Here is a 24921-nt window from a genome sequence, read left to right on the forward strand (position 1 = left end):
AGCAAAAAGTGTTTTTCCACTCATTTATAACATCTGGATTGAATATAACTCTAAGGGGGGGGGGGGAGTATAAGTGAATACCAGAAACCTCTGAGACCACTTATTAAAACTATACAAAAGTAGCGGCTGAATGAATCTGTCTTGTCTCAATCTGGTTTTCTGTGTTATTATCCAATGTGTAACAATGATTTAGACATGAAATCATTGAAATGATCTGCTTATAGGTAGCTCATAATACAGAAGGGACTATAAATATGTTATCAATGTCCAGTATTGCTACAGCAATTAGTCAAAGGTCGCAGAAAAGTATATTGATTATAACAAACAGAAAGCATGGTATTGAGCTCCAAGTAGGTAAATTATTTAGGAAGCTATAGAAAACAGTATAATTACAATGTATAATACAAAGTAAGCTAGTAAGAAGCCATCAACAAAAAAAAAGGTAGGTGCAGTGTAAGGGAGGCTTATACAGAAAAGGTGAGCATCAGCAGTAAGGGCACACAGTTGACAGACATCCATGCGCATTACGTCTCAGTTCATGTAGAACTCATCCAGTGACTAAGAAAAAAGGTAGGAAATATCATATCACTGGTAGAATCTGATTTTTCATCTGCGATAATCCCTTTAAATGGTTATCGTTTGAACCATATCGAGGACAATTGTACTATGAAGCTTGTGAAAGTGAGCGGAGGATGTAGGTCACTGCACATAGAGTAAGTGCACACTCAATCACACACAAGTGACACCTCTTTCCACTCGCCCAGCAGGCTGATGTGACACTCTGTGGGCTCAGTGTCTTCCTCTTCCTGAGTACAAAGGAAGATCGTTCATTTAAAATACATCCCCTTATGGAATCCAAAAATGAGCTATACTGCAGACAGCACTGCTAAATCAAAACAGCATTATCTGATTTACAAACTGGACACAGTGAGGATAAAAAAAGGAATCTTTTGCAGCAAAAGCCTAAGCCTAAAACTATAGCCCATAGCAGAAAAACAAAGCAAGCGCGTAGAAAGGGGCAGGTTTTTATGCAGGATAAAATGCAGCATTGCACTGCAGCGGAGGTAGCAGTGGGCATTGCCCACATCCCTTTTTATACTCAGGTTAGCACGCACAGCTTCCTTCACCTCCACGTTGCGCACAGATGGATCGGGAGCATCGTCTGGCCAGTCTGGAAGTTCCTGGTAACCCACAGCTTTGGCGTTCAACAGATGAGAAAGTGAGCCCAACTGAAAGTGATCCCGATCTATGGTTAGGAGAAAAAGGATTATTTGTTTTAAAAGGACTAGCCCTCTTTAAATCCCTATTAAATATTCAATATCCTTCTAACAATCTCTCTTACAATATTTATAAAAGTGACATTCACAAGTGCAGCACAGTGCTAAGCATTTTCTACAACTTGGGGTATACACTGTATTAGTCTTTAATGGGGGCATAACAAACATATGAAAGTGAATGTCCTTATGGACACTCATTGGTTTATATTAGTCTTCAGTTAGGGGTAAAATTGAAAAAAATAGTTCTAATTTCTCCCCTGTTCACCCGCAGCTACTCTTCTGGTTCACCACTTCACACTGGAGAGTGCAGATGCAGGTGAGCAAGGCCACCAGCTGTGCCCACCTACTCCATTCACATAGCCTGTGCTGATGACTATTAACACAGTCTAAGGGTCCATTCACATTCCGTGTATGTTTTGCGGATCCATGGATCTGCAAAACACGGACATCGGCGATGTGCATTCCGCATTTTGCAGACCGCACATCACCGGCATTCTCATAGAAAATGCCTTTTCTTGTCCGCAATTGCGGACAAGAATAGGACATGTTCTATTTTTTTCGGGATCGGAATTGCAGACCCGGAAGTGCGGATCCGCAATTCCGGATCCGGGCAGCACATCGTGCTGCCCCATAGAAATTAATGGGTCCACAATGAACGAAATTGCAGACGTGTGAATGGACCCTTAGACTACTATTTCCCAACATTTTGCCACTGGAGGAAAGTGGTAATAATGGCACTTACATTTGAAGATATGTATAAAATGCTTAATATGATTAGAAACGAGAAAAAAAAAGGAATTCTCTTGTAAAAACCTTTTGGGGCACATTTTTTGACGTTTTAGATGCCGATCTTAATAAAGCCCTAAGCTGGCGGTGGATCCACTGAAGTTATGAAGAAGCGCAGGCCTCTCCATAACTTCGGCGCATCCAGCGCCAGCTCTAAATGTAAGATAGCTTCCGAGCTGTCTTACATTTAGACCTTTTTCTATGCCTGAAACAGACATAGCCCACAATTTTAGACCTGGCGTGAGCAGGGAGAAGTCGCAGATATCGGCGCAACTAACCGTTGCTCTGCCATCTGTGCCTGAAATACGCCTAATATAGACGTATTTTAGTAAAATAAAAGAACCCCTTTTGTTCAAAATCTACAGAGTATATATTTTAGAGGTTGCCCGACACAGTCTAATTTTGGTTTGGAAGATGATAAAAGACGTGTTCCAATATATTTTATTGTAGTATGTGTTTTAGGAGGAAGGCTATTTTCACACTCGCGTTTTGTGCGGATCCGTTCAGATAATACAACCGTCTGCATCCGTTCAGAACCGATCCGTTTGTATTATCTTTAACATAGCCAAGACGGATCCGTCTTGAACACCATTGAAAGTCAATGGAGGACGGATCCGTTTTCTATTGTGTCATAGATTATTACAGTCTCTACGAAGAGATGAAAGATAGTCCTCTCCCCTATAGACAAGGAAATGACAGATGATATGCATACATTGCCTTATCTGTGTGTACAGTTTTACTTTCCTACCTGATCATAGCCTCCAGTTGTAAAATAAAACAGTTATTAACTTATCCACCCGCTAATGATAACGAGGTGACTCTGCAAATTCTGTTGCAGTCCATACAGTAAAGCTGACAAGTAAGCTTCCGAAAATAGGTGGTATGTCCACTTTTAACTGCACTATAGGCAGATTATATAGGTAAATTCTGATGCTAGCTATTTCTTAATCAGCTCTATAGGAATTGTAACCAACAGCAAGTGCTTAGCTCCAAATTATCTTTAAATGGGATTGTCTACTGCAGGAACTGATTATAGTAATATGGTGGGCAAGTCTGACCCTAGATCAATTATAATTCCTGCTCTTAGAAGGTACTCCCAATCAGTGTCGGACTAGGGTACCTAGGGCCCACCAGTAAAATTTCTTTTGGGGGCCCACCGTATGGATACATTCGAATATAATAAATAATTTAACATATATTTATGTAGTGCAGTAAATTGAATGTGTTATGTGCCACTTGTGCAGGGGGTGGGAGACTAGGGGCCCACCAGGGGATTCCCCTGTACCCCTGTGGGCCAGTCCGAGCTTGCTCCCAATATAATTAATAAAGAAGTTGAATAATACCTTTAAATGGAGACTCCAAAATAGGTGCCGGTTTTTGAGCAAGAAAGAGCTTCTTGGCATGCTTGCTAAGTGCTCCGCTTTTTTCTGTGGGTACAATCAACTGGCGGATGAATCTTGTTCTGTCTCTGATGTCATAATTTTGGTCATACTTGGCCAGATTCAGGACATACTGAGTGAGGAGCTTTGTCTAAGAACACATATGATCGGATAATATGTTAATCAGGGTAAATATACATTCATAAATATAGTAAAACTAACATGACAAAAGGCTGATGTAAAATACTTCCATGACAAAATCTGAGGCAAGGGATCTCTACGACCTCAATCAATAAGGCCCATGGTTCAACAAAGGAGGAATGTGGAGGGTCATGGTCCCCAAAGGCATCAGTCTAAGGCCTCTTGCACATGAACGTATTTTCTTTCCATGTCCGTTCAGTTTTATTTGCGGACCGTATATGAAACCATTCATTTCAATGGGTCCGCAAGAAAAACTGAAGTTACTCTGTGTGCATTCAGTTTCCGTATTTCCGTTCCGCTAAAAGATAGAACATGTCCTATTCTTGTCCGCATTACGGACAAGGATAGTACTGTTCTATTAGGGGCCAGCTGTTCCGTTCCTCAAAATATGGAATGCACACGAATGTCATCCGTATTTTTCGCGGATCCGTTTTTTGCGGACCGCAAAATACATACGGTCGTGTCCAAGAGGCCTAAAGGTGGAACATCTCACGCAGTCAAAGAAGGAGATACAAATACAAGAAAGATATAGGTAAACGGCTATGTAGGGGGATTGGACCCAGAGGTATGTGTTTATCAGTGAGGTCTGTAGCTGTTCAGGGTATCTGAGCTAAAATAGTTTGAGAACCACTGGTGTGAGCCAATATATTATACTCATATAGCACAGGTAATGCTATAAGCAGGTGAGAATCATAGATGTTATCTTAAAGTTCCCAGCCTTGCAATTGTGGATACGTTTTATGTAGCATAAATGTTTAGTCAGCTATTTTACCCACTCCAGTACAATATTACGGTCACATACCTGCTTTGAATTTGTCAGATACAGCTTTGCCGCAAGGTTTATGGTTTGTAGTTTAACAATGTCTTCTTCATTAGTGAATGACTTGGCCATCTTCCTCAATACATCAGGAGCTATTTTAGGCACATGTTCACAATACTCACCAATCAGCCACAGAATGCTAGCTCGAGCCATAGGCACCTGAAAAAAATAATAGCACTGAGATTCTGCATGCTCAACAAAATAGTTACGATAATGATAGATGGGCCATTATGTGCATGTACCCTGACGGCCGATCACCCTCAAGATCTACATAATATAACTGAGAATATACTGTAGTTACTATTATTATAGCACAAGGCAAAGCCTAATTTGAGAACAAAAAAAAATATTGTTGCATCATATGCATTTATTATAGGTATAATCGCTGTGAGACATGGATACCTGGATATTGTCGGTTAACTTGGCCATGTGTTTTATTATCTCGCTGTGCTGTGCTGGCTGCATTTGTAGTAATTTCTTGATTACCACCACTGATTCTGCAACAACCAGTTCTGAAGGAAATGTAAGGAATGTTAATCATATTGTCTAAAATGTACAAAATGCAAGTTATATTTTTCATTGTAAAATGCAGGACTGTGAAAAAATTCTGATTAAACATAAATATACATTAATGATGTTTTGCTATAATACTTTAATAAAATTAAAGTATTCAAATGTTGGCAGTGCTGATGATTTGAATGTCATGTCGTCATGTCTTTGAATATGCTATGAAATCTAAAGCACTCCAGTGAAAAAGAAAAACATCATACTGCTGATCCTCATGTACAATACCTTTGTGGTGTGTTTGCCTTAAAAGTTCTGCTATTTGTTCTGCAGACCTCTCCTTCCTAGTTCACTAACAAGAAGTTATCGTTGTCTGCTGTATTACAGATACAATGAAGATGCTGCCTGGTCACGTTCACTGGATCTACAACCCTACAAACTCACTTTACACTTGCCACACACCACCACTCTGCTCTCTCTCCTATGCTCGAATGAATAAGTGTTAAGGCTGCTGTAATCACATGACTATATTAACTAGCAAGTTAACTCTACATGCACACAAACATCTTGTGATTTCCTCTTTGGATTAACATCATTTGTCTTACCATCTCTGTTGGATAGCAGTTGGACAAGCCCATTAAGACAGGTATCACGGACTCTGCCTATGTTAGTAGCACATCGGCCAATGGCCTGTATTGAAGCAGCCACAAAATCTTTATCCATGCTGCGAATGTAAGTCTGAAAGGATTAACATAGATACATTTTACTTTGTTTAATTAGCATTGCTGGGCTTTGTATATTTTAAACCCTCTGAGCAACCGGACATAACTGTACTTTACTGGTGTGCAAGGAATGTATGGAACACTTACTAGCTGAGCTTGCTCCATCAATGACGGGTGCCAGCCATGTTATACAGCTGACACCCATCTGCTGTGACCGGGATCAGAGATAACCCTGATCCTACCAGTTTAATGCCTCAAATGCTGCAGTCAACAGCAAACACAGCATCTGAGTGGTTAGATAGTGAGAGCGTCCTCTGTTCTCCCCAGCATCAAAATCGCAGGGTGCCGTTCAGCTGTCATGACAAATAGGGGCCTTCTGAAGACCCCAGGCCTGACATTTTACTGCACCTATTATACCGTGCCGTTGCCAGGGAGTAAGTGAATGGTGATAAAATTGCTATTCACAGCAATTATTATTATTATTTATTATTAAAGCGCCATTCATTTCATGGCTCTGTATATATGAAAAGGCGTATACATACATAATACAGACATTTGCACTAAGCAAGAACAAGACGAGCTACAAACTGGTACAGAAGGAGGGAGGGCCCTGCCTGTGAGGGCTTACAATCTACAAAAATACCTAAATATTGCGGTGAATGGGAGGGATCTAAAAAAAAAATCTGTTGAATCAAGTTTTCAAAAATGGAATAAATATAAAAATGAATAGCATCATATTAGGAATTAACATTAACAAATAAATAAGCATATTTGGTATTCCTGAATCTGAAAACGTCCAATCTACAAAAATGCCATGTTATTTATACCGCACTGTGAACAATCCCAGTGTCAGAATGGGTGTTTTTTTTGTCATTTCACTTCACAAAATAAATTGAAAAAATTTCAAAAAAGATGCATGTTCTCCAGAATGGTTCTAATAAAAAACTACAACTCACCCTGCAAAAAAATTATCCCTAACACAGCTCAGTCTCAGAAAATAAAAAGTTATGGGTAAATCTTTTTTTAAATAGTAAAATATAGAACTTTTTGAATTTGGTATCAAGGTAATCATACCAACCAGTAGGTTGGGGGAAAGTTAGATATGGCTTAGTTGCCCATAGCAACCAATCAGATTAATCCTTTCATTCTCCAAAGCAGCTGTCACAAATGAAAGGTGGAATCTGATTGGTTGCGATGGGTAACTGAGCCAGTTCTACATTACACCAGTTTGATAAATGACCCCAATGATTTCCAAAATTGGCCTGGTCCTGAAGGGATTAACAAACATGAATATTAATGAATTACTAAATGTTACATTCACTCACACTTAAAGGGTTATTCCCACCTTGGACATAGGAAAAGCCCAAATGTCTGATAGATGCGAGTCCCTCAAGGCGTGCCCGGCTATTTTCGGAAGTGCCATTGAAATGAATGGGAAGCGCACTACGCAAGTGCGGCCACTGCTCCATTCACTTCTATGTGGCTTACGGAAATAGCTAAGCCAGAGCTTGGCTATTTTCGACACTACCATAGGAATGAATGGAGGGCGGACGTGCATGTGCCCTCTGGCACTTTGCGGGCTCCGTTTTAAATATAGGTGCGGCGCCCAGAGGTGGGACCACCACCTATCAGACATTGGGGGCATATCCTAGCAATATGCCCCCAATGTCCAAGATGGGAATACCCCTTGTACTTAAGTATAGTTTTTTCATTTCTATAAATTTGCATAGCAACTATGAAATCTGGTTTGGAAGAACAATTATTTTTTTAATTTTTTGAAGGAAAAAGTATTATGTGCTGACAGCAAAAAAAATAAATCTACTAGATTTTGAGTATTTGTTCTAGTATGGTCAAATAAGGATAATAAGTACCGTAAATGCATATATAATACTCTCATGAAGTTATTAAATAGCATTCATACCTCTTATATGAGCTCATACTTGAGATACCTTTAGGCAATAAAGACTGTGAATGAAATACTCACACTACGTATAAGTTTGTTAACCTAGATGCCGCACTAGTTTTCATGAACCAGTTGGTGAGATGTACGGTGAACTAATGTCATTTCTGCCACTCACTTACTTGGAATTCTCGCAGAATGATGGAAATGTTCGTCTCATTAGCCAGATTTGTCAAGACTTCTAGCTGCAAGAAGTAAGAAATTTGATTAAGGCGAATATCCATTTTTAAAAATTTCTACATTTCTTGGTACACTATATTTTCTATTTATAGATTGAATATTTGACCATATTATTAAAACCATTTACTACTAGAATGTGCCTGACAGCATCCTGGTGAATAACATCCATCAGGGCAGGATTTTGGATTGCAGGATGCACGTGTCCAGATATGTGATCATTCCTCCCTTATTGTACACATTTTTGCTATCAAAGCTGAGATTAAAGGCACACAGGAATGTGACAGTAATGTATACATGAGTGGCAGATGTTTAGAGAACAAACGGGAGGAAAGAGTTTGCATGCTTGTATACTGCATCTGTGAGTGTGGATGACAGAAAAGCCCTCCATAGCCTAGGTTATCAATTTGTGGTCCATGTACCCCAGTGGGGTACACACTGTGGCCTAAATTTACTATTGATTCTGAACCTCAATTTTTTCAAGCATTTTGGTGCAAAATATCACATCTCATATTTTAGACAGTTTTTCGCCACACTCAACAAGGGCGGCATAGACTAAAATGTAATGTTTTGAGCTAAAATTTCTGACATAAAAATCTAAACAAAATAAGATAGCTAAAAGTTGTCTTAAGCAGTCTATAGATGCATCAGCTTTATCATACAACCTAAGTCGCTGGGATAATTCAAGTACATTTAACGACTCCCTGTCTAGATGTCTACCCTAAGTCATAGTAAATCCGGGATTATGTATTTTAGGGAGTATTTCACTTTCCTTATTCTGTGCTTTTAATTGATCCAGCAATTTATATAATTATAGCCTTTATTTCAGTAGTGGGTACTTAGGAAAGTTGAGAAACATTCCTCTATAACATTTAAAGGGGGTGGCCACTTTCTGGTTACTTGTGACCAATGTATATGTAACATGACTACATGGCACGTGCTAATACAGCCTTTGTGGAGATTCTGAGCCATATCTCCTTGCTGGGCAAATCTTTGGTGCTGTCTGCATAGAGGTCCTGATGGCGGGCCGCTGATGGAGGGTCATGTGACCAGACACATCACTTAGCCTCCTCCATTCAAACCTACTGCACCTGCACTAAACTCCCAACTGTAAAAGTGCAGATGACAGGTGCAGTGTATTTGAATGGAGGAGACTGGATGATTTGCCTGGTCACATGACCCTCCATCAGCGGCCATCTTATGGACAGGACTTCTATGTGGACAGCATATAATAACAAGGGGCCATACCTTATGAAATGTAGAAAACGGCTATACTAGTGTCATATAATCACCTTACAAACACATTGGTCAACAGTAACCAGAAAGTGTCCAACCCGTTTAAGGGCTTCTTTACATCTGTGTTGGTCGCTGATTCCATAAAAAAGGAGAACTTTTTGCATGCATGCAGAACTTTTTTCTCTGCAAAAAAAAAAAGCGGGATCCCGAATGGATCTCATTATAGTCAATAGGATCTGTTTAGCTTTGTTTGAGTCATCTGTGTGCGGAATCCAGGACTTTTGTTATTTTCGTTGTTCTGCTCCTCTGACGGAGCAGAACAACAGAAATCAAAAGCAGTGATGTGAAGTGACCCTAAAATGGTTGTCTGTGATTGTAATTTCCTGTGCACAGTTACAGAAGGAAAAGCAGCTATTGCATAAAACATGGATGCCTTAAAAGGCTAACAGTAAATAAAATATTAGATTTTTTTTTTTTATATATATATTCATTTTCATATCTGAAAATACAGAACAGGCCATGATATACCATATATAGATGAACAAAATACAGATTTACATAGCCGGACATTTCTAACGACAAGAATCCCACTGTACTGATGTTATTTCAAATTATTCATTATGAAAGTAAATGCATTCTTTCATTATTTTCTGATATTTTACTGAACAGTAACTCCAAAGAGAAGCTACACTTTACATCAAATCAGCTTTAATCATACACAGTATCAAAGTAAAAATATGTTACCTTCAAAATCTTAATCTGAGTTGGGTCAGTAGATCGGATGTAGAAACTTTTTAGGTATGGTTCAAACATCCCCTAAGAAAAAAAAAATCAAAGATTAAAGTAGCAACAAATTTAACATATTTACATGACCTATCACTGTGTTTAAAGGTGTGTTTTTGCACGTTTGAATCCTGGGAGAGACGTCCAGGTTTTTTCTTCAGATATTTTCTTTCTTCCACATTTAACTCATAATAAAAGTACATGAGGGTCATGAGCAGGCTCGGACTGGCTCACCGGGAAGCCGGTGAAATGCCCGGTGGGCCCCTTGCCTGTCTGCTTATACTGCAGCCAGAGCCACCAGCAGGGGCAGGGCAGTTGCTATACTTTCAGTTTCAGGCGCCTGGCTGTTATCAGGGGCTGGACTGCAGCACTGGCACACATATCATTTTACTTTGGTGAAAGGGACAGCACAATACCCTGCAGCGCTTGTCCCTTTCTCCAAAGTAAACTTCACCGACCCGACATGAGCAGACAGCTCCCCCCCTCCTCTCTGCAGTGTGATATTCCATCATGTGTGAGGAGGGGGCGGAGCCAGAGGAGCCGACAGCCGAGGCAGCAGCAGGAGATAATGGAGACACTGCTGCTCTCTCTGAGTCACTGTGCCTCCCTCCAGTATAAAGTTCTCTTCTCTCACTGGTCCCACTACTCCACACAGCAGCACTGGGGTAAGTTACTGTGGGAGGGAAGTGGGAAGAGAGTCCTGAAGCTGCTGCCCCTGCACATCTTGTGTCCCTGTCCCAGCCCCTCACAGACCTTTCCCACCAACTATCTCACCTATACTTTATACAGGGCAAGAAGTCATGTCTCCCAGTGTCCCCCTCTTCCCTCTCATCAGTGGCATTTCACACTTTCCCAGCCCCTCACCCCCACATAATATGTAATGTCTCTGGAGCAGTGGCGTGCACACAATCCATGGGGCCCCGGTGCAAAACTGAACCATGGGGCCCCCCTTCCCGTCGCCGCCCCCCCCCCCCCCCCAACCTCCCTCCACCAGCAGCAGAGTTAGGCTCCATTCACACGTCCGCAAAATGGGTCCGCATCCTTTCCGCAATTTTGCGGAATGGGTGCGGACCCATTCATTCTCTAAGGGGACGGAATGGATGCGGACAGCACACAGTGTGCTGTCTGCAGCCGCAATTGCGGAGTGCGGCCCTGATTTTGGGTCCGCAGCTCCGCAAGAAGATAGAGCATGTCCTATTCTTGTCCGCAGCTTGCGGACAAGAATAGGCATTTCTATGGGGGCGCCGGGCTGGTGTGTTGCGGACCCGCAATTTGCGGGTCCGCAACACACCACAGACGTGTGAATGCAGCCTTAGGCTACTTTCACACCTGCGTTAGGTGCGGATCCGTCTGGTATCTGCACAGACGGATCAGCACCGATAATGCAAACGCTTGTATCCGTTCAGAACGGATCCGTTTGCATTACCACGAAAAAAAAAAAAAGATAATGCAAACATTACACTGAAAGTCAATGGGGACGGATCCGTTTTCAATTGCACCATATTGTGTCAGTGAAAACGGATCCGTCCTCATTGACTTACATTGTAAGACAGGACGGATCCGTTTGGCTCCGCATTGTCAGGCGGACACCAAAACGAATCTGCACAGACGGATCCGCACCTATAATGCAAACGCTGGTATCCGTTCAGAACAGATCCGTTTGGCTGCAAGCAGCGTTTTGGTGTCCGCCTCCAGAGCGGAATGGAGGCTGAACGGAGGCAAACTGATGCATTCAGAGCGGATCCTTATCCATTCAGAATGCATTGGGGCTGAACTGATCCGTTTTGGGGCCGCTTGTGAGAGCCCTGAAACAGATCTCACAGGTGGACCCAGAAACGCCTGTGTGAAAGTAGCCTAACTCTGCAATATTTCTGTAGCCTGCAACCTCTGACTGCCCAGTTGGGCTGAAACTACTACACCCAGCATGTTCTGGCAGTAATAGTAAATGGATATTGGTGCAATTCTGAGCTACTAGTCTATATAATACAATATAATATTATGTATTATATAGACTAGTAGCTCAGAATTGCACCAATATCCATTTACTATTACTACCAGAACATGCTGGGTGTAGTAGTTTCAGCCCAACTGGGCAGTCAGAGGCTACAGAAATATAGCAGAGCTAGTTATAAAGCCAGACCCCATCAGACCCTACTCTGAGTCTACTCTGAACTCACTGACCATAAATGTGGTGAGCAATTATAAAGACCTTTTTTTTTTTTTTTTTTTTTTTTTTTACAAATCTTATCTTCACTTCCGAACCGGCACCAGCTTCTTCACGCTCTCCGGTGCCTTCTTCCTGCTGCGTCTCGGTGTTGTTGTGCGCCTGCGCAGCCTAGGGAAACGTTGTGTCCGGTGCTGCCGCCCAACAGGAAATGACTAGGCACGCTGCACCCGCACGGGGAGGAGAATCGGGGGGGGGAAACTCTCACTCAAGGAGGGTAGGGCTGGCCTGGACTGGCACTACAGCGCAGAAACGCAACACTGGGTGGCGGGCCCCGGGTCGGCCGCCCGGATTAAGGCTGTTTCACACGAGCGAGTCCATTGCGGGAATCACGCTCCGTGTGTGAGTGTGATCCTCCGCTCTGGACTTGCAGGAGCGCACGGCATTATCATGATTTATAATGCTATGTGCCTCTGCTTGGCCTTTTTTCCACAGAATCATACTGACCGCTTTATGTCACTATGTCCAGAGCGGAGGTTCACACTCACACACGGAGCGTGATTCCCACAATCGACTCGCTCGTGTGAAACAGCCCTTATACAGGCAGGCACAGCACTACTGCAGGGCGGGGCCAGGGGTCCACAGGCGGCCGGGCCCCCTGGAGTGCCGGGCCCAGCCGCGACCCCTGTATGTGCGCCCCTGCTCTGGAGGTTATATCAGTACTGGAGCGATATAAGAGGAGCGGCTGATATCAGTCACATAGGATGTAATGTCTCTGGAGGTTATATCAGAGCTGGAGCGTTATAAGAGGAGCGGCTGATATCAGTCACATATGATGTAATGTCTCTGGAGGTTACCGTATTTTTCGCCCTATAAAACGCACTTTTTTCCCCCAAAAAATGGGAAAATGCCCCTGCGTCTTATGGGGTGAATGCTGACATTTTTACAGGCTGCGATGTATACAAGAGCGGGGAGGGACTGGGTGCGGTCACTGTACTCCGGCCCCGCCGCTCCGGTGCTGCAATATTCAAATATAAAATGTCTCATTCAATTAAAAGTGATTAAACATGCCCCCCCCCCCCCCCACACACACACTTTTAATATTACCATACACCCTAACAGCCGGGCGGGCGGCAGCATAACTCCCTGATGTCACGTGCCTGCGCCGCCTACTTTATGAATCAAGCAGGCGGCGCAGGCACGTGACGTCAGTGAGTGACGCGCTGGCCGCCCGGCCTGCCTGCGTTGTACAGAAGCTGTTAGGGTGTACAGTAATATTAGGAGTGAGAGGGCATGTGTAATAACTTTTAATTGAATCAGACATTTTATATTTGCATACTGGAGCGGTGGGGGGGGGATCTGTGGATGACAGTTTTATGGGGGACATCTGTGGATGGCACTGTTAAGGGGTGGGGGGGGTCTGTGGATGGCACTGTTATGGGGTGGGGGGTCTGTGATGGCACATATATAACAGTGCCACCCACAGGTCCCCCTCCATAACAGTGCCACCCGCAGATCCCCCTCCATAACAGTGCCACCCGCAGATCCCCCTCCATAACAGTGCCACCCGCAGATCCCCCTCCATAACAGTGCCACCCGCAGATCCCCCTCCATAACAGTGCCACCCGCAGATCCCCCTCCATAACAGTGCCACCCGCAGATCCCCCTCCATAACAGTGCCACCCGCAGATCCCCCTCCATAACAGTGCCACCCGCAGATCCCCCATCATAACAGTGCCACCCGCAGATCCCCCTCCATAACAGTGCCACCCGCAGATCCCCCTCCATAACAGTGCCATCCACAGATACCCCCCAATAACAGTGTCCGTCACAGATACCCCCATAACAGTGCGTCATCCACAGATCCCCCCCATAACAGTGCGTCATCCACAGATCCCCCCCCATAACAGTGCGTCATCCACAGATCCCCCATAAGGCCTCATGCACACGACCGTTGTTGTGTTCCGTTCCGCAAAATGGGGTTCCATTGTTCCGTGATCCGTTTCCGTTTTTGTTTCCGTGTGTCTTCATTTATTTTTGGAGGATCACCAGACATGAAGGAAAGTAAAAAAAAAAAAAAAATCAAGTTTGCCATGCAAATGATAGGGAAAAAACAGACGCGGACGCGGATGACAATCTTGTGTGCCTCCGCGTTTTTTCACGGTCCCATTGACTTGAATGGATCCGCAAACCGTTTTCCGTGGAAAAAATAGGACAGGTTATATTTTTTTGACGGACTGGAACCAGGGATCGCGGACGCGGATGACAAACGGTGCATTAGCCGAGTTTTCAACAAACCCATTGAAAGTCAATGGGTCCGCAGAAAATCACGAAAGCGGAACAACGGACACAGAATAAAACAACGGTCGTGTGCATGAGGCCTAACAGTGCGTCATCCACAGATCCCCCATAACAGTGCGCCATCCCCAGATCCCCCCCCATAACAGTGCCATCCCCAGATCCCCCCCATAACAGTGTCCTTCACAGATCCCCCCCCATAACAGTGTCCTTCACAGATCCCCAGTAATAGTGCCATCCACAGACCACCATTAGTTCCAAACCCACCAAAAGCACACCTTTTGGTTAAAAATATTTTTTTTCTTATTTTCCTCCCCAAAAACCTAGGTGCGTCTTATGGGCCGGTGCATCTTATAGGGCGAAAAATACGGTATATCAGTACTAGAGTGTTATAAGAGGAGCGGCTGATATCAGTCACATGTGATGTAATGTCTCTGGAGGTTATATCAGTGCTGGAGCGTTATAAGAGGAGCGGCTGATATCAGTCACATATGACTGTGGATAGGTCATCAGTATCTGATTGGTGGGGGTCTGATACCCGGGACTAGGGATCGACCGATATTGATTTTTTTAGAGCTGATAACCTGTGAACTTTCAGGCCGATAGCCGATAATTTATACCAATATTTTGTGCATTTTCATTTTTGAAAAAAAATAAAAAAATTCCTACACAAATCTGTTGTTAAACGAAGAGATGCCATTATATATCTAAGATTAAATATTTATACTTAATATTTTGGTGTTTTTTTTTAATTTAATAACTATTTCCCCCTAGGGGCTAGAACCTAGATCCCTTGTCCTATTCACCCTAATAGAGCTCTATCAGGGTGAATAGGACGTCACACTCTCCCTGCTGCCCTGTGCATAGTACACATGGCAGCAGGGAGCTGACTATGGCAGCCAGGGCGTCAGTAGCATCCTGGCTGCCATGGTAACCGATCGGAGCCCCGCAATTACACTGCTTGGGCTCTGATCAGAAGCTGCCACTGCCACCAATGAAGATAACTTGCCCATTAATTCAAATATAGCGACACCTGACCTCTATGAGGGGTAGCTGCGATCCGCAACAGTTAACCCCTCAGGTGCAGCTATATGATTCACCCGCCTCCTATATTTGAATTAATAACTGAGTTAACATCATTGGTGGCGCAATGGCCACAGCCCCTCCCCTCCTCCTCCCCTCTTGCCTCTCACTGGTGTGCTGCTGAGGGAACATTGATCGCGTTGATAGCAGTGCGATCCATGTTCGCGATTCGTTATCGGCATATCAGCAAGGTTAGATGCTGATACCGATAACTTTGAAAATCCTGAATATCGGCCGATAATATCGGTAAATCCGATAATCGGTCGATCCCTACCTGGGACCACTGCCGATCAGCTGTTTGACAAGGCACCGGGGCTCCTGTGAGCCCTGTGTCCTTCTCTGTGATTTTTCTGGGCCATGTGACGTCACGTTTATTGATCAAGTGGCCTAGGAGCAGCTCAGCCCCATAGAAGTGAAAGGGGTTGAGCGCGATACCAAGCACAGCCGCTATACAATGTACGGCGCTGAGCTTGGTGAGCTGTGAGGAGGCCGGGGCACTACTGCCAGCACTTCAATAAACTTATCCTTTTGAATATGCAGGAAACATTTCCTTCACTTTGGATATTGTTTAGGCTGGGGGACTGGGTGGTTCATCTAGGTCATGGAATGTCCACGTGTGACCGCTGTCCAAACTACTGTAAATAACAGATACAGTTATCAACTAAATGAGTTGCTTAAAGGGAGTCTGTCATCACAGTTTCACCTTTTTAACCCTTCCCATAGCTTTCTAGCAGCATTACAGTTGATAAAAACGTTACCTTTATAAGCAATCGTGGACTTATAAAACTGGCAAAAATCATCTTAGTAAGATATGCAAATGAGGGCTCGCAAGTGCCCAGGGGCAGCGTCAACCTCGTAGGTGCCCAGGCAGCTCTGCCTTATCGTCGCTTCCCCCCGCCCATCCTTTCCCTCTGCCCGCCCATCTTCTTACTTCTTCTTTCGCCGAGATCCCGCGCCTGCGCACTGAGTCCATCGGTCGGCGCATTCCATTCCTGGTATGGCATCACAGTAATTAATGCGCATGCGCCGGCTAACGGACTCAGTGCGCAGGATCTCGGCGAAAGAAGAAGTAAGAAGATGGGCTGGCAGAGGGAAAGACTGGGCGGGGGGAAGCGACGATAAGGCAGAGCTGCCTGGGCAACTACGAGGTTGACGCCGCCCCTGGGCACTTGCGAGCCCTCATTTGCACATCCTACTAAGATGATTTTTGCCAGTTTTATAAGTCCACGATTGCTTATAAAGGTAACGTTTTTATCAACTGTAATGCTGCTAGAAAGCTATGGGAAGGGTTAAAAAGGTGAAACTGTGATGACAGACTCCCTTTAAAGAGAAACTATTTGATATAGTGCAGTGCACAATACTGTTCTGTTTAGCATACTGTTACTGTATTGTGTGCTAAAATGCATACATTCATGTGTGCGAGACTGAAAAATGAACAAGTTATATCTCCAGCTCTAGGGTGGGCCCCCAAAATCAATTCCACTGGTGGGCCCTAGGCACCCCAGTCCGACACTGGTCATGAGGGTCATTTACGAACAGATATATGCCATAAGGTTATTTGCACCGCAAACTGCAACTTTTTTCTCCTTTTCTGCCGCTCATGCCAGGTCTAAAAGAGGAGGGCGTGGTGTGGGCGGGAAAAGGGCGGGCCGGCAGGCACATTTCATTTATCATTTTATATGCCTGTTTTAGGCGTAGAAAAGTTATGTAGAGGCCGGCGCTGGAGGGATGAAGACCTGCATCTAAATCGCTCTTGTGTGGCTTATTTTAGCTTGAAAACTACCGGGAGCCAGTTGAGGAATAAATCAGATTTTGTAAATGTTACTGTATAAGACACTCAGTTGAAAATCATTAACACTTTATTTTTTTGCAGTCAATAAAATGTAATTCATGCGCATAACCAAAAGAATCATATTGTTAATTTTACAGCTCATGGCAATTTTTACATACCCTTCTCTTGATGGACATAGTGGCCACGTTCTGTAGTACAACAAACTGCACTTCGCTGGAATGAGACAGAATAATTATTAGAACAGCACACGCAACAAAGAGAAAAACACAAAAGAATTGTGTGATAAAAAAGGAGCTACTTCAGACAACACATAATAAATAGATTTAAAGAAACGAACAAAGAAAAGCAGCACTCCGATGCAGAATAGCGGTATTTATTCATCCCCCGTGCAATGTTTCAGCTGCTCAAAGCAGCCATTTTCAAGCATCAGTGATCATGTGTTACATTATATAAATAGACCAACCCACAATCTCATTATACAAAAAATGCATGAAATTGTGTATATATATATATTTAAAACCAAATAATCAATATAGTAACAAAGAAAATGACCACATCATGAATCAAATCATTGATTTTTCCAATGCAGTGTGTTGCTGCTTGTCAGTTGGTGTCATAATGACGCCCCCTCCTCATGTTGATTGACAGGGCCAGCGAACTTGCTCGTCCTCTCGCTGGCCCTGTCTGCGTTCAAAATCTGGCGCCTGCGCCGTACCTGTCTTCAGTCGGTGCAGGCGCACTGAGAAGAGGACGCTCGCTCGGCCGCTCCTTTCTCAGTGCGCCTGCGCCGGGTGTAGATGTGACGTCATCGGCGCAGGCGCATTGAGGATTGAGCGGCCAAGCGAGCGTCCTCCTCTCAGTGCGCCTGCGCCGACTGAAGACAGGTACGGCGCAGGCGCCAGAATTTGAACACAGACAGGGCCAGCCAGAGGACGAGCGAGTTAGCTGGCCCTGTCTATCAACATGAGGAAGGGGCGTCATTATGAAAGGAGGATGCGGCTGCTACCAGCAAGTAGCCGCCCTACTTGCTGGTAGAGAGCTCATTTACATATTATAAAAGTCTGTTTTTGAAGAAACTGCTGAAGGAAAGTGAGTAAGAGCATTATATATTGATAAATCGCAGTATAAGAAATTTAACTAGGCAAAAAAAAAATAATGACTTTAGTGGGGTGACAGAAGCCCTTTAATTCAGGTGTCAGTGAGGCGAGTAAAGATGGGTTCATGTCTGTCTACGTGAACAACTGAGCTTTTATTTGTGCTGTATTGTTTGTCCAATGGTAAGATTGTAACACGAAACACAAAACAGAAAGTCTGATCAGCTACTATGAGCTGGTGATGCTTCCTATCACAGTGGACTGTGCAGAGGGTTTATATCATTTACTTTTTTTGTTACCTACCTGTGACTGCGTAACAAGCGAACCAAGGCCTTTGCTATGACACCAACCTCTGCTTTTGGTGCTAGATGAAAGTACAATTGCGCCACTGCCATAACCACCTGTAGAAAGATGTACAGCTCTAGATGAGTACTTACAAGCACTGTATATAAATAATACTTCCTTCCTGTACCTGTACGATTATTGAAAAATAGTTTTTAATAGTATATATAATAAGTCTATCATAATAGAAATTATTTGAGATTTTATTTAGTTAAATATTTTGGGGCAGATATAATGGCATTACAAATGTGGGATTTAGCATTACAAATGCAAGTTAAAGGGGTCATCCAACCCCTCATATACATTATAATTAATAATGTATACGAGGGGCCCGGGCATTGGGTGGGGTCATTATAGGCGTTGGATAACCCCTTTAAGTCTGTCAGCACAAAATGCACCTAATGTATTGAGATGCACAGCCCTCTTAATAAACTTGGTCCAGGAAGTCCGCGTGAAAAAAACTCAAATGTCCACCAGCTATTATCTGCCATAGATTTGAACTATCATTTACGCCAAGATCCGCCCACGTTCTATCACTTTTCTTTTATTAAAATGTAGAGAGAAGTGAGAAGTCACAAATTGTGGTGGTCACCATATTCTGTGACCTTTTTTTAAATTCTTTTTTTCTTAATAAATGTCCCTCTTTGTCTTTTCTGCAGCAAGATTCAATATGGCAAATGGCCACTTAGTATGTTTATGCACATCTGTTTAGAAATTAAAGGGCAGATTTCTATCTATGACACTGTCTGACCTGTTACATGTGTACTTCGCAGCTGAAGGCATCTGTGTTGGTCCCATGTTCATATGTGCCTGTATTGCTGAGAAATATGATGTTTTAATATATGTAAATGAACCTCTAGGAGCAACGGGGGCGTCACCATTACACCTAGAGGCTCTGCTCTCTCTGTAACTGCCGCACCCTCTGCACTTTGACAAGGCCAGGCAGTATAAATGTGATCACGCCTGCCTGACCCTATCAATAAAAGTGAAGAGGGAGCAGCAGTTGCAGAGAGAGCAGAGCCTCTAGGTGTAATGAAAACGCCCCCATTGCTCCTAGAGGCTCATTTACATATATTAAAACATAATTTTTCTCAGCAATACAGGCACATATGAACATGGGACCAACACAGATGCTTTCAGCTGCCAAGTGCACATGTAACAGGTCAGCCAGTGTCATAGGGACAAATCTGCTGGCAGATGCCCTTTAAAGTCCTTTGTATGGTATTCGCAGCATTGTATATCAGAAAGGAAATAGCAGTATTTTACAGCAGCATTGCGACTCTGCAGTAGGGGCTTGGTGTTGCGAAGAAGAAGACGGTGGTCTGGGTCCATAATGTATGGCTTGCGTTTCACAATGGATGATGGTTCTGACTTTTCTTCTTTGCTTCCTTCATCATCATCTGAGCCATAGAAAGCTTTCTCTGGGTTTTCTTCCAAAAGAGACTCCTGTCAGGGTTAACATAGTAAAGTAAAAAACATGGAGAAAAAATAATTAAAATATTTTAACAATTTAAAGACAGGGAAGAGAAAGCAATAATAATGCACCCAAGAATAAGGTCCATCAAGTGACAAAACACAGAAAACACACAGTCTAGCACATTAGAGAAATAGAGACTCAACTCGTAGTAAGAAAAATGAGATGTAGAACTTACATTTTGGTTAGGGTTCAGAAACTGGGTCCTGGCATAACGTGTCAGCATGTTGATGATAACTACCTGCCCCCATTCCTCGACATCAATCAGCAGGTTACACAACTTGCGATAATTCTTATGTATCAGGTCAATGCGTTCAGGGCACACTTCTTCAAAAGCCATGACTACACTTCCTGCAACCAGCTTTGGAAAACAGTGAAAACATCGATTGAAATGTTCATTATACCATAATGCCAGACTTACATCTCAATGCTAAAGTGGAAAACTGATCTTTTTCCTCTGTTGGTTGCCTATGTCAGGTTTCCTGGTAGCCTTCTAAAATATACCGTACTATGGGTCTTTTCATTGTCTTATGCCAGTTATGTGTATTAGCAACTGATCCTGGTGCTTTATTGTTAAGGTACTGCTCCTTTCTTTCCATACCTTCTTAATGGTAGATAATTATAATGGTCATCCTGGCCTGTCATTTAGGGTCCATTCACACGTCCGCATGAGTGAGTCCGCATCTGTTACGCAATTTTGCAGAACGAGTGTGGACCCGTTCATTTCAATGGGGCCGCAAAAGATGTGGACAACACACTGTGTGCTGTGTGCAGCCACGGACAAGAATAGGCATTTCTATCATAGTGTCGGCCATGTGCGGATTGCAAAACGCTTGCGGACATGTGAATGGACCCTTATTTGAATGTTCATAATTTGAATTTCATGCTAATTGTTATAATGCACACAGTGTGCTTGCAATCTTGCAATGACAATGCAGTTATGAAGGTCTAAAAGGGGACCAAGATATCATTTACCGATATGGAAGTGAATTGTTCAGTTTTTGCAAGTTACATCTTAAAGGGGTTCTCCAGGCTGTATGATATATATATATATACTAGCAGAAGGACCCGGCTTTGCACGAGTATATTTCATCTATTTCATTTAATGTTTGTGTGTTTTGTTAAAAGATAGACAGTATCCCCTATAACAGTGACATCTACAGTACCCTGCCCCCTTAACAGTGACCTCCACAGCCCCCACCCCTTAACACTGACCCCCCCCCCCCACAGTTCCCCGCCTCCTTAAAGTGGGACCTCCACAGCAGACCACCCCCTTAACTTTGACCTTCACAGCAGCCTGCCCCTTTAACAGTGAGTTCCACAGCACCCCACCCCTTTGACATTGACCTCCACAGGGGCCCGACCCCTTAACAGTGACCTTTACAGCACCTGCCCCTTAACACTGACCATAGGTTACAGTCCCCTTAACTGTGACCTTCACCATTCCCGACCCCTTAACAGAGACCTCCACAGCAACTGCCCCTTTAACAGTGACTGCCACAGTACCCCGCTACCTTAACAGTGAACTCCACTGTACCCCACTCCCTTAACAGTGACCTCACAGAACCCTGCTGCCCCTTTAATAGTGGCCTCCACAGTCCCCTTTCCTTAACAGTAACCTCCACAGCGGCCTGCTCCCTTAACAGTAACATCCAAAGCGCCCTCTCCTTCAACAGTGACCTTTACAGCGGCCGCCCCTTTATTAGTGACCTCCACAGTACCCCGTCTCCTTAACAGTGATTTTCACAATAACCAACCCCCTTAACAGTGACCTCCACAGCAGCTTCCCCTTTAATAGCGACCTCCACAGTCCCCCGCCCCCTTAACAGTAACCTCCAAAGTGCCCGCCCCTTTAACAGTGACCTCCACAGCGGCCAGCCCTTTATTTGTGACCTCCACAGTACCTGTCTCGTTAAGAGTGATTTCCACAATAACTCGCTCCCTTAACAGTGACCTTCACAGATCTCCGTTCCCTTAAAATGTGACCTCCACAACACCCCGCCCCCTTAACAGTGACCTCTACAGCACCCCATCCCTTAACACTGACCTCCATAGCAGACCGTCCCCTTAACTGTGACCTCCACCGTTCCCTGCCTCATTAACAGAGACCTCCACAGCGCCCGCCCCTTTAACATTGACCTCCACAGCATCCCACCTCTTTAACAGTGACCTCCACAGCGGCCTCCCCTTAACTGTGACCTCCACAGCAGCCTGCCCTAGGGTGGCCAGAGGTCCGGTTTTAGGCCGGACAGTCCGACTTTCAGACTCCCTGTCCTCCGTCTGGCGCAGGGCCTGGACGGACACAGAGATTTCCTTTTGAACAGCTCACTCTCAGACAGCAGCACTGTGCTGTCTGAGCGTGAGCTGCAGGGAGAAAGTCACCCTCCCTCCCCCACAGCTGACAGAACTTAATATTTACTTTCATTTTTTCAATCCCCGTCGGCTGCGGAGTAGGAGTGGGAAGTGGCCTAACTGGGCCGGGGGCGTGACTTAGCGGGACCTAGGAGTAGGGTTTTTAAGTATGTCTTTTAAGGGTGGCCTGAAATGCCACCCTACCTTCCCCCTTAACTGTGACCTCCACAGTACTCTGCTCCCTTAAAGGGGTTATCCCATCTTAGACATGGGGGCATATCGCTAGGATATGCCCCCATTGTCTGATAGGTGCGGGTCCCACCTCTGGGACCCGCACCTACAACGAGAACGGAGTCGGGGAGAGTTGTGGCTGGAAGACCCCGGGTTTCCCAGGATCCGTCCACCACCAGGCGCAGCTCCCCGCCTCTCCCATTGAACTGAATGGGAGCGCACCGCGCATGAGCGGCCTCGCTCCCATTCATTTCTATGGGGCCGACGGAAATAGCCGTTGGCGGCTCCATAGAAATGAATGGAGGGTGGCTGCGCATGCGCAGTGCGCCCTCCTCCACTTTCTCCGCTCCGTTCTCCTTGTAGGTGCGGGTCCAACCTCTGGGACCCGCACCTATCAGACAATGGGGGCATATCCTAGCGATATGCCCCCATTGTCTAAGATGGGATAACCCCTTTAACAGTGTCATCCACAGTGCCCTGACCCTTTATAGCTGGCTTACAGCAGTGAAGAAAAATGGCTGGAGACCTGGTGTAAAACGGTGTGTATGTGGAGACCAAGGGCCTGCGAGCTTCTATTGGCTGATAAGAGTCATGTGACCAGGCTTCTATTGGCTAATGAATTTTTTGGGAATATTTTAGGAATGGTACATGCTAGAGAGCTGAGACCCAGTCTAAAACCTTCCCGGACACCTGATATACCTGTGTGCCAAATTTGTGATTGTAAATGCGACGGTGCAGATTCCTTTAGCGGACATACACACATACACACACACATATATACACTCAGCTTTATATATTAGATATACACACATCTTTTATTAATAAAAATGATTGGCTACTTTTTGTGCTAAATCACAGTAATGCCACACACTACTGTAAAATGGCATTAGTAGTTGCTAATTGGCTCATTCACATGCAAAATCCTTGTTTCTGGGCAGCAGAGTGCTAATTAGACAATCTGCTGCTCGGGAATGAAGATTTAGGTGTCTGCACCTCAGATCATTTCACTCATCCATCAGGTGATCTGTGGCACCTTTCGTAGGAATGTTCTTTCCCGAAAATGGTCCCAATAATAGGGCAGTGTAAATCCAGCTTTAGCCCGCAAAGAGGTACCCCCCCTCGGTGTCCAGAGTAAACAATTGCCCATGTCCATATCATTTGCAAGATAGCGCTTTTCTTCTTGTACTGCACCAAAAGCGGTCTGCCCAGGTACTGTATAGATACAGAATGTCCAGCACTTCCCTGGTGTCCTACAGACTGCTTTTAGCGCAAGTGCAGTACAAGAGAAAAAGTTCCATCTTGTAAATGATGTGGACGGCGGCGATTGTTTGTTCCACCAGACACTGGAGATGGGTGGGGGAGGGGGGATGTGGCAACTCCATGTGGGCTAAGATAGACCCAGAGGCCAATCAGCAGTTGCTGCTAATGCCATGACACGTTACTGTATGGTATGTATTTATTTTATGCACTTTTAGAGCGCTGAGATATTCTGCAGCGCTTTACAGTCATTAGGATCATGCAGTCCCCAATGGGGCTCACAATCTAAGTTCCCTATGAGTATGTCTTTGGAGTCTGGGAGGTAACCGTTTTACCATCATTTAGATGCAAAGTGGCCAACCCCTTTAAGAATAAGTGGGTTCTCCTGAGTGCTGCTGCATTTAAACAGTGCTCAGGTCTGTAAATGCCCTCAGGTCTGTGCAATGTATAGGACATCTTAACATTTAGGCTACATTCACACGTCCGTGGTGTGTTGCGGACCCGCAAATTGCGGGTCCACAACACACCAGCCCGTCACCCCCATTGAAACGCCTATTCTTGTCCGCAAGCTGCGGACAAGAATAGGACATGCTCTATCTTTTTGCGGAGCTGCGGACCCAAAATCGGGGCCGCGCTCCGCAATTGCGGCTGCAGACAGCACACTGTGTGCTGTCCGCAACCATTCTGTCCCTATAGAGAATGAATGGGTCCGCACCCATTCCGCAAAATTGCGGAAAGGATGCAGACCCATTTTGCGGACGTGTGAATGGAGCCTTACATGTATACTGGCCAGAGAACTCCTATACAGAGGGGTTGTATAGGGTAAAATTATACCCTATTAGGAGGTTCTGAGTTACAAGAGGACGGGGGATCCTCATCTCTTATCCAGAGTGAGGAGCAGTTTCAAAGAGTTTCAGCCACTACTTGTCCTGTCCGGTATTACACAGACAACCCATTGGTTTGAATGGGCGCTGTGCAGTGCTTAATTT

General features: G+C 44.4%; 1 protein-coding gene across 2 annotated transcripts in view; it reads right to left on the reverse strand.

The window, feature by feature from the left end:
• AP3B2 (adaptor related protein complex 3 subunit beta 2) overlaps positions 1–24921 on the reverse strand; it is a 102178-nt gene that overhangs the window by 22080 nt on the left and 55177 nt on the right. For both annotated transcript variants that reach the window (XM_040413782.1, XM_040413781.1), the window contains exons 7-17: positions 20271–20453; positions 19885–20064; positions 18580–18677; positions 17341–17395; positions 9807–9878; positions 7772–7834; positions 5573–5705; positions 4866–4975; positions 4446–4622; positions 3407–3593; positions 1116–1246 (exon numbers count right to left, since the gene is read on the reverse strand). In XM_040413782.1, coding sequence (XP_040269716.1) covers positions 1116–1246; positions 3407–3593; positions 4446–4622; positions 4866–4975; positions 5573–5705; positions 7772–7834; positions 9807–9878; positions 17341–17395; positions 18580–18677; positions 19885–20064; positions 20271–20453 — 1389 coding nt within the window. The remainder of the gene's footprint in view (positions 1–1115; positions 1247–3406; positions 3594–4445; positions 4623–4865; positions 4976–5572; positions 5706–7771; positions 7835–9806; positions 9879–17340; positions 17396–18579; positions 18678–19884; positions 20065–20270; positions 20454–24921) is intronic.

The sequence above is a fragment of the Bufo bufo genome, chromosome 1 (assembly GCF_905171765.1).
Source record: "Bufo bufo chromosome 1, aBufBuf1.1, whole genome shotgun sequence".
Lineage (NCBI taxonomy): Eukaryota > Metazoa > Chordata > Amphibia > Anura > Bufonidae > Bufo > Bufo bufo.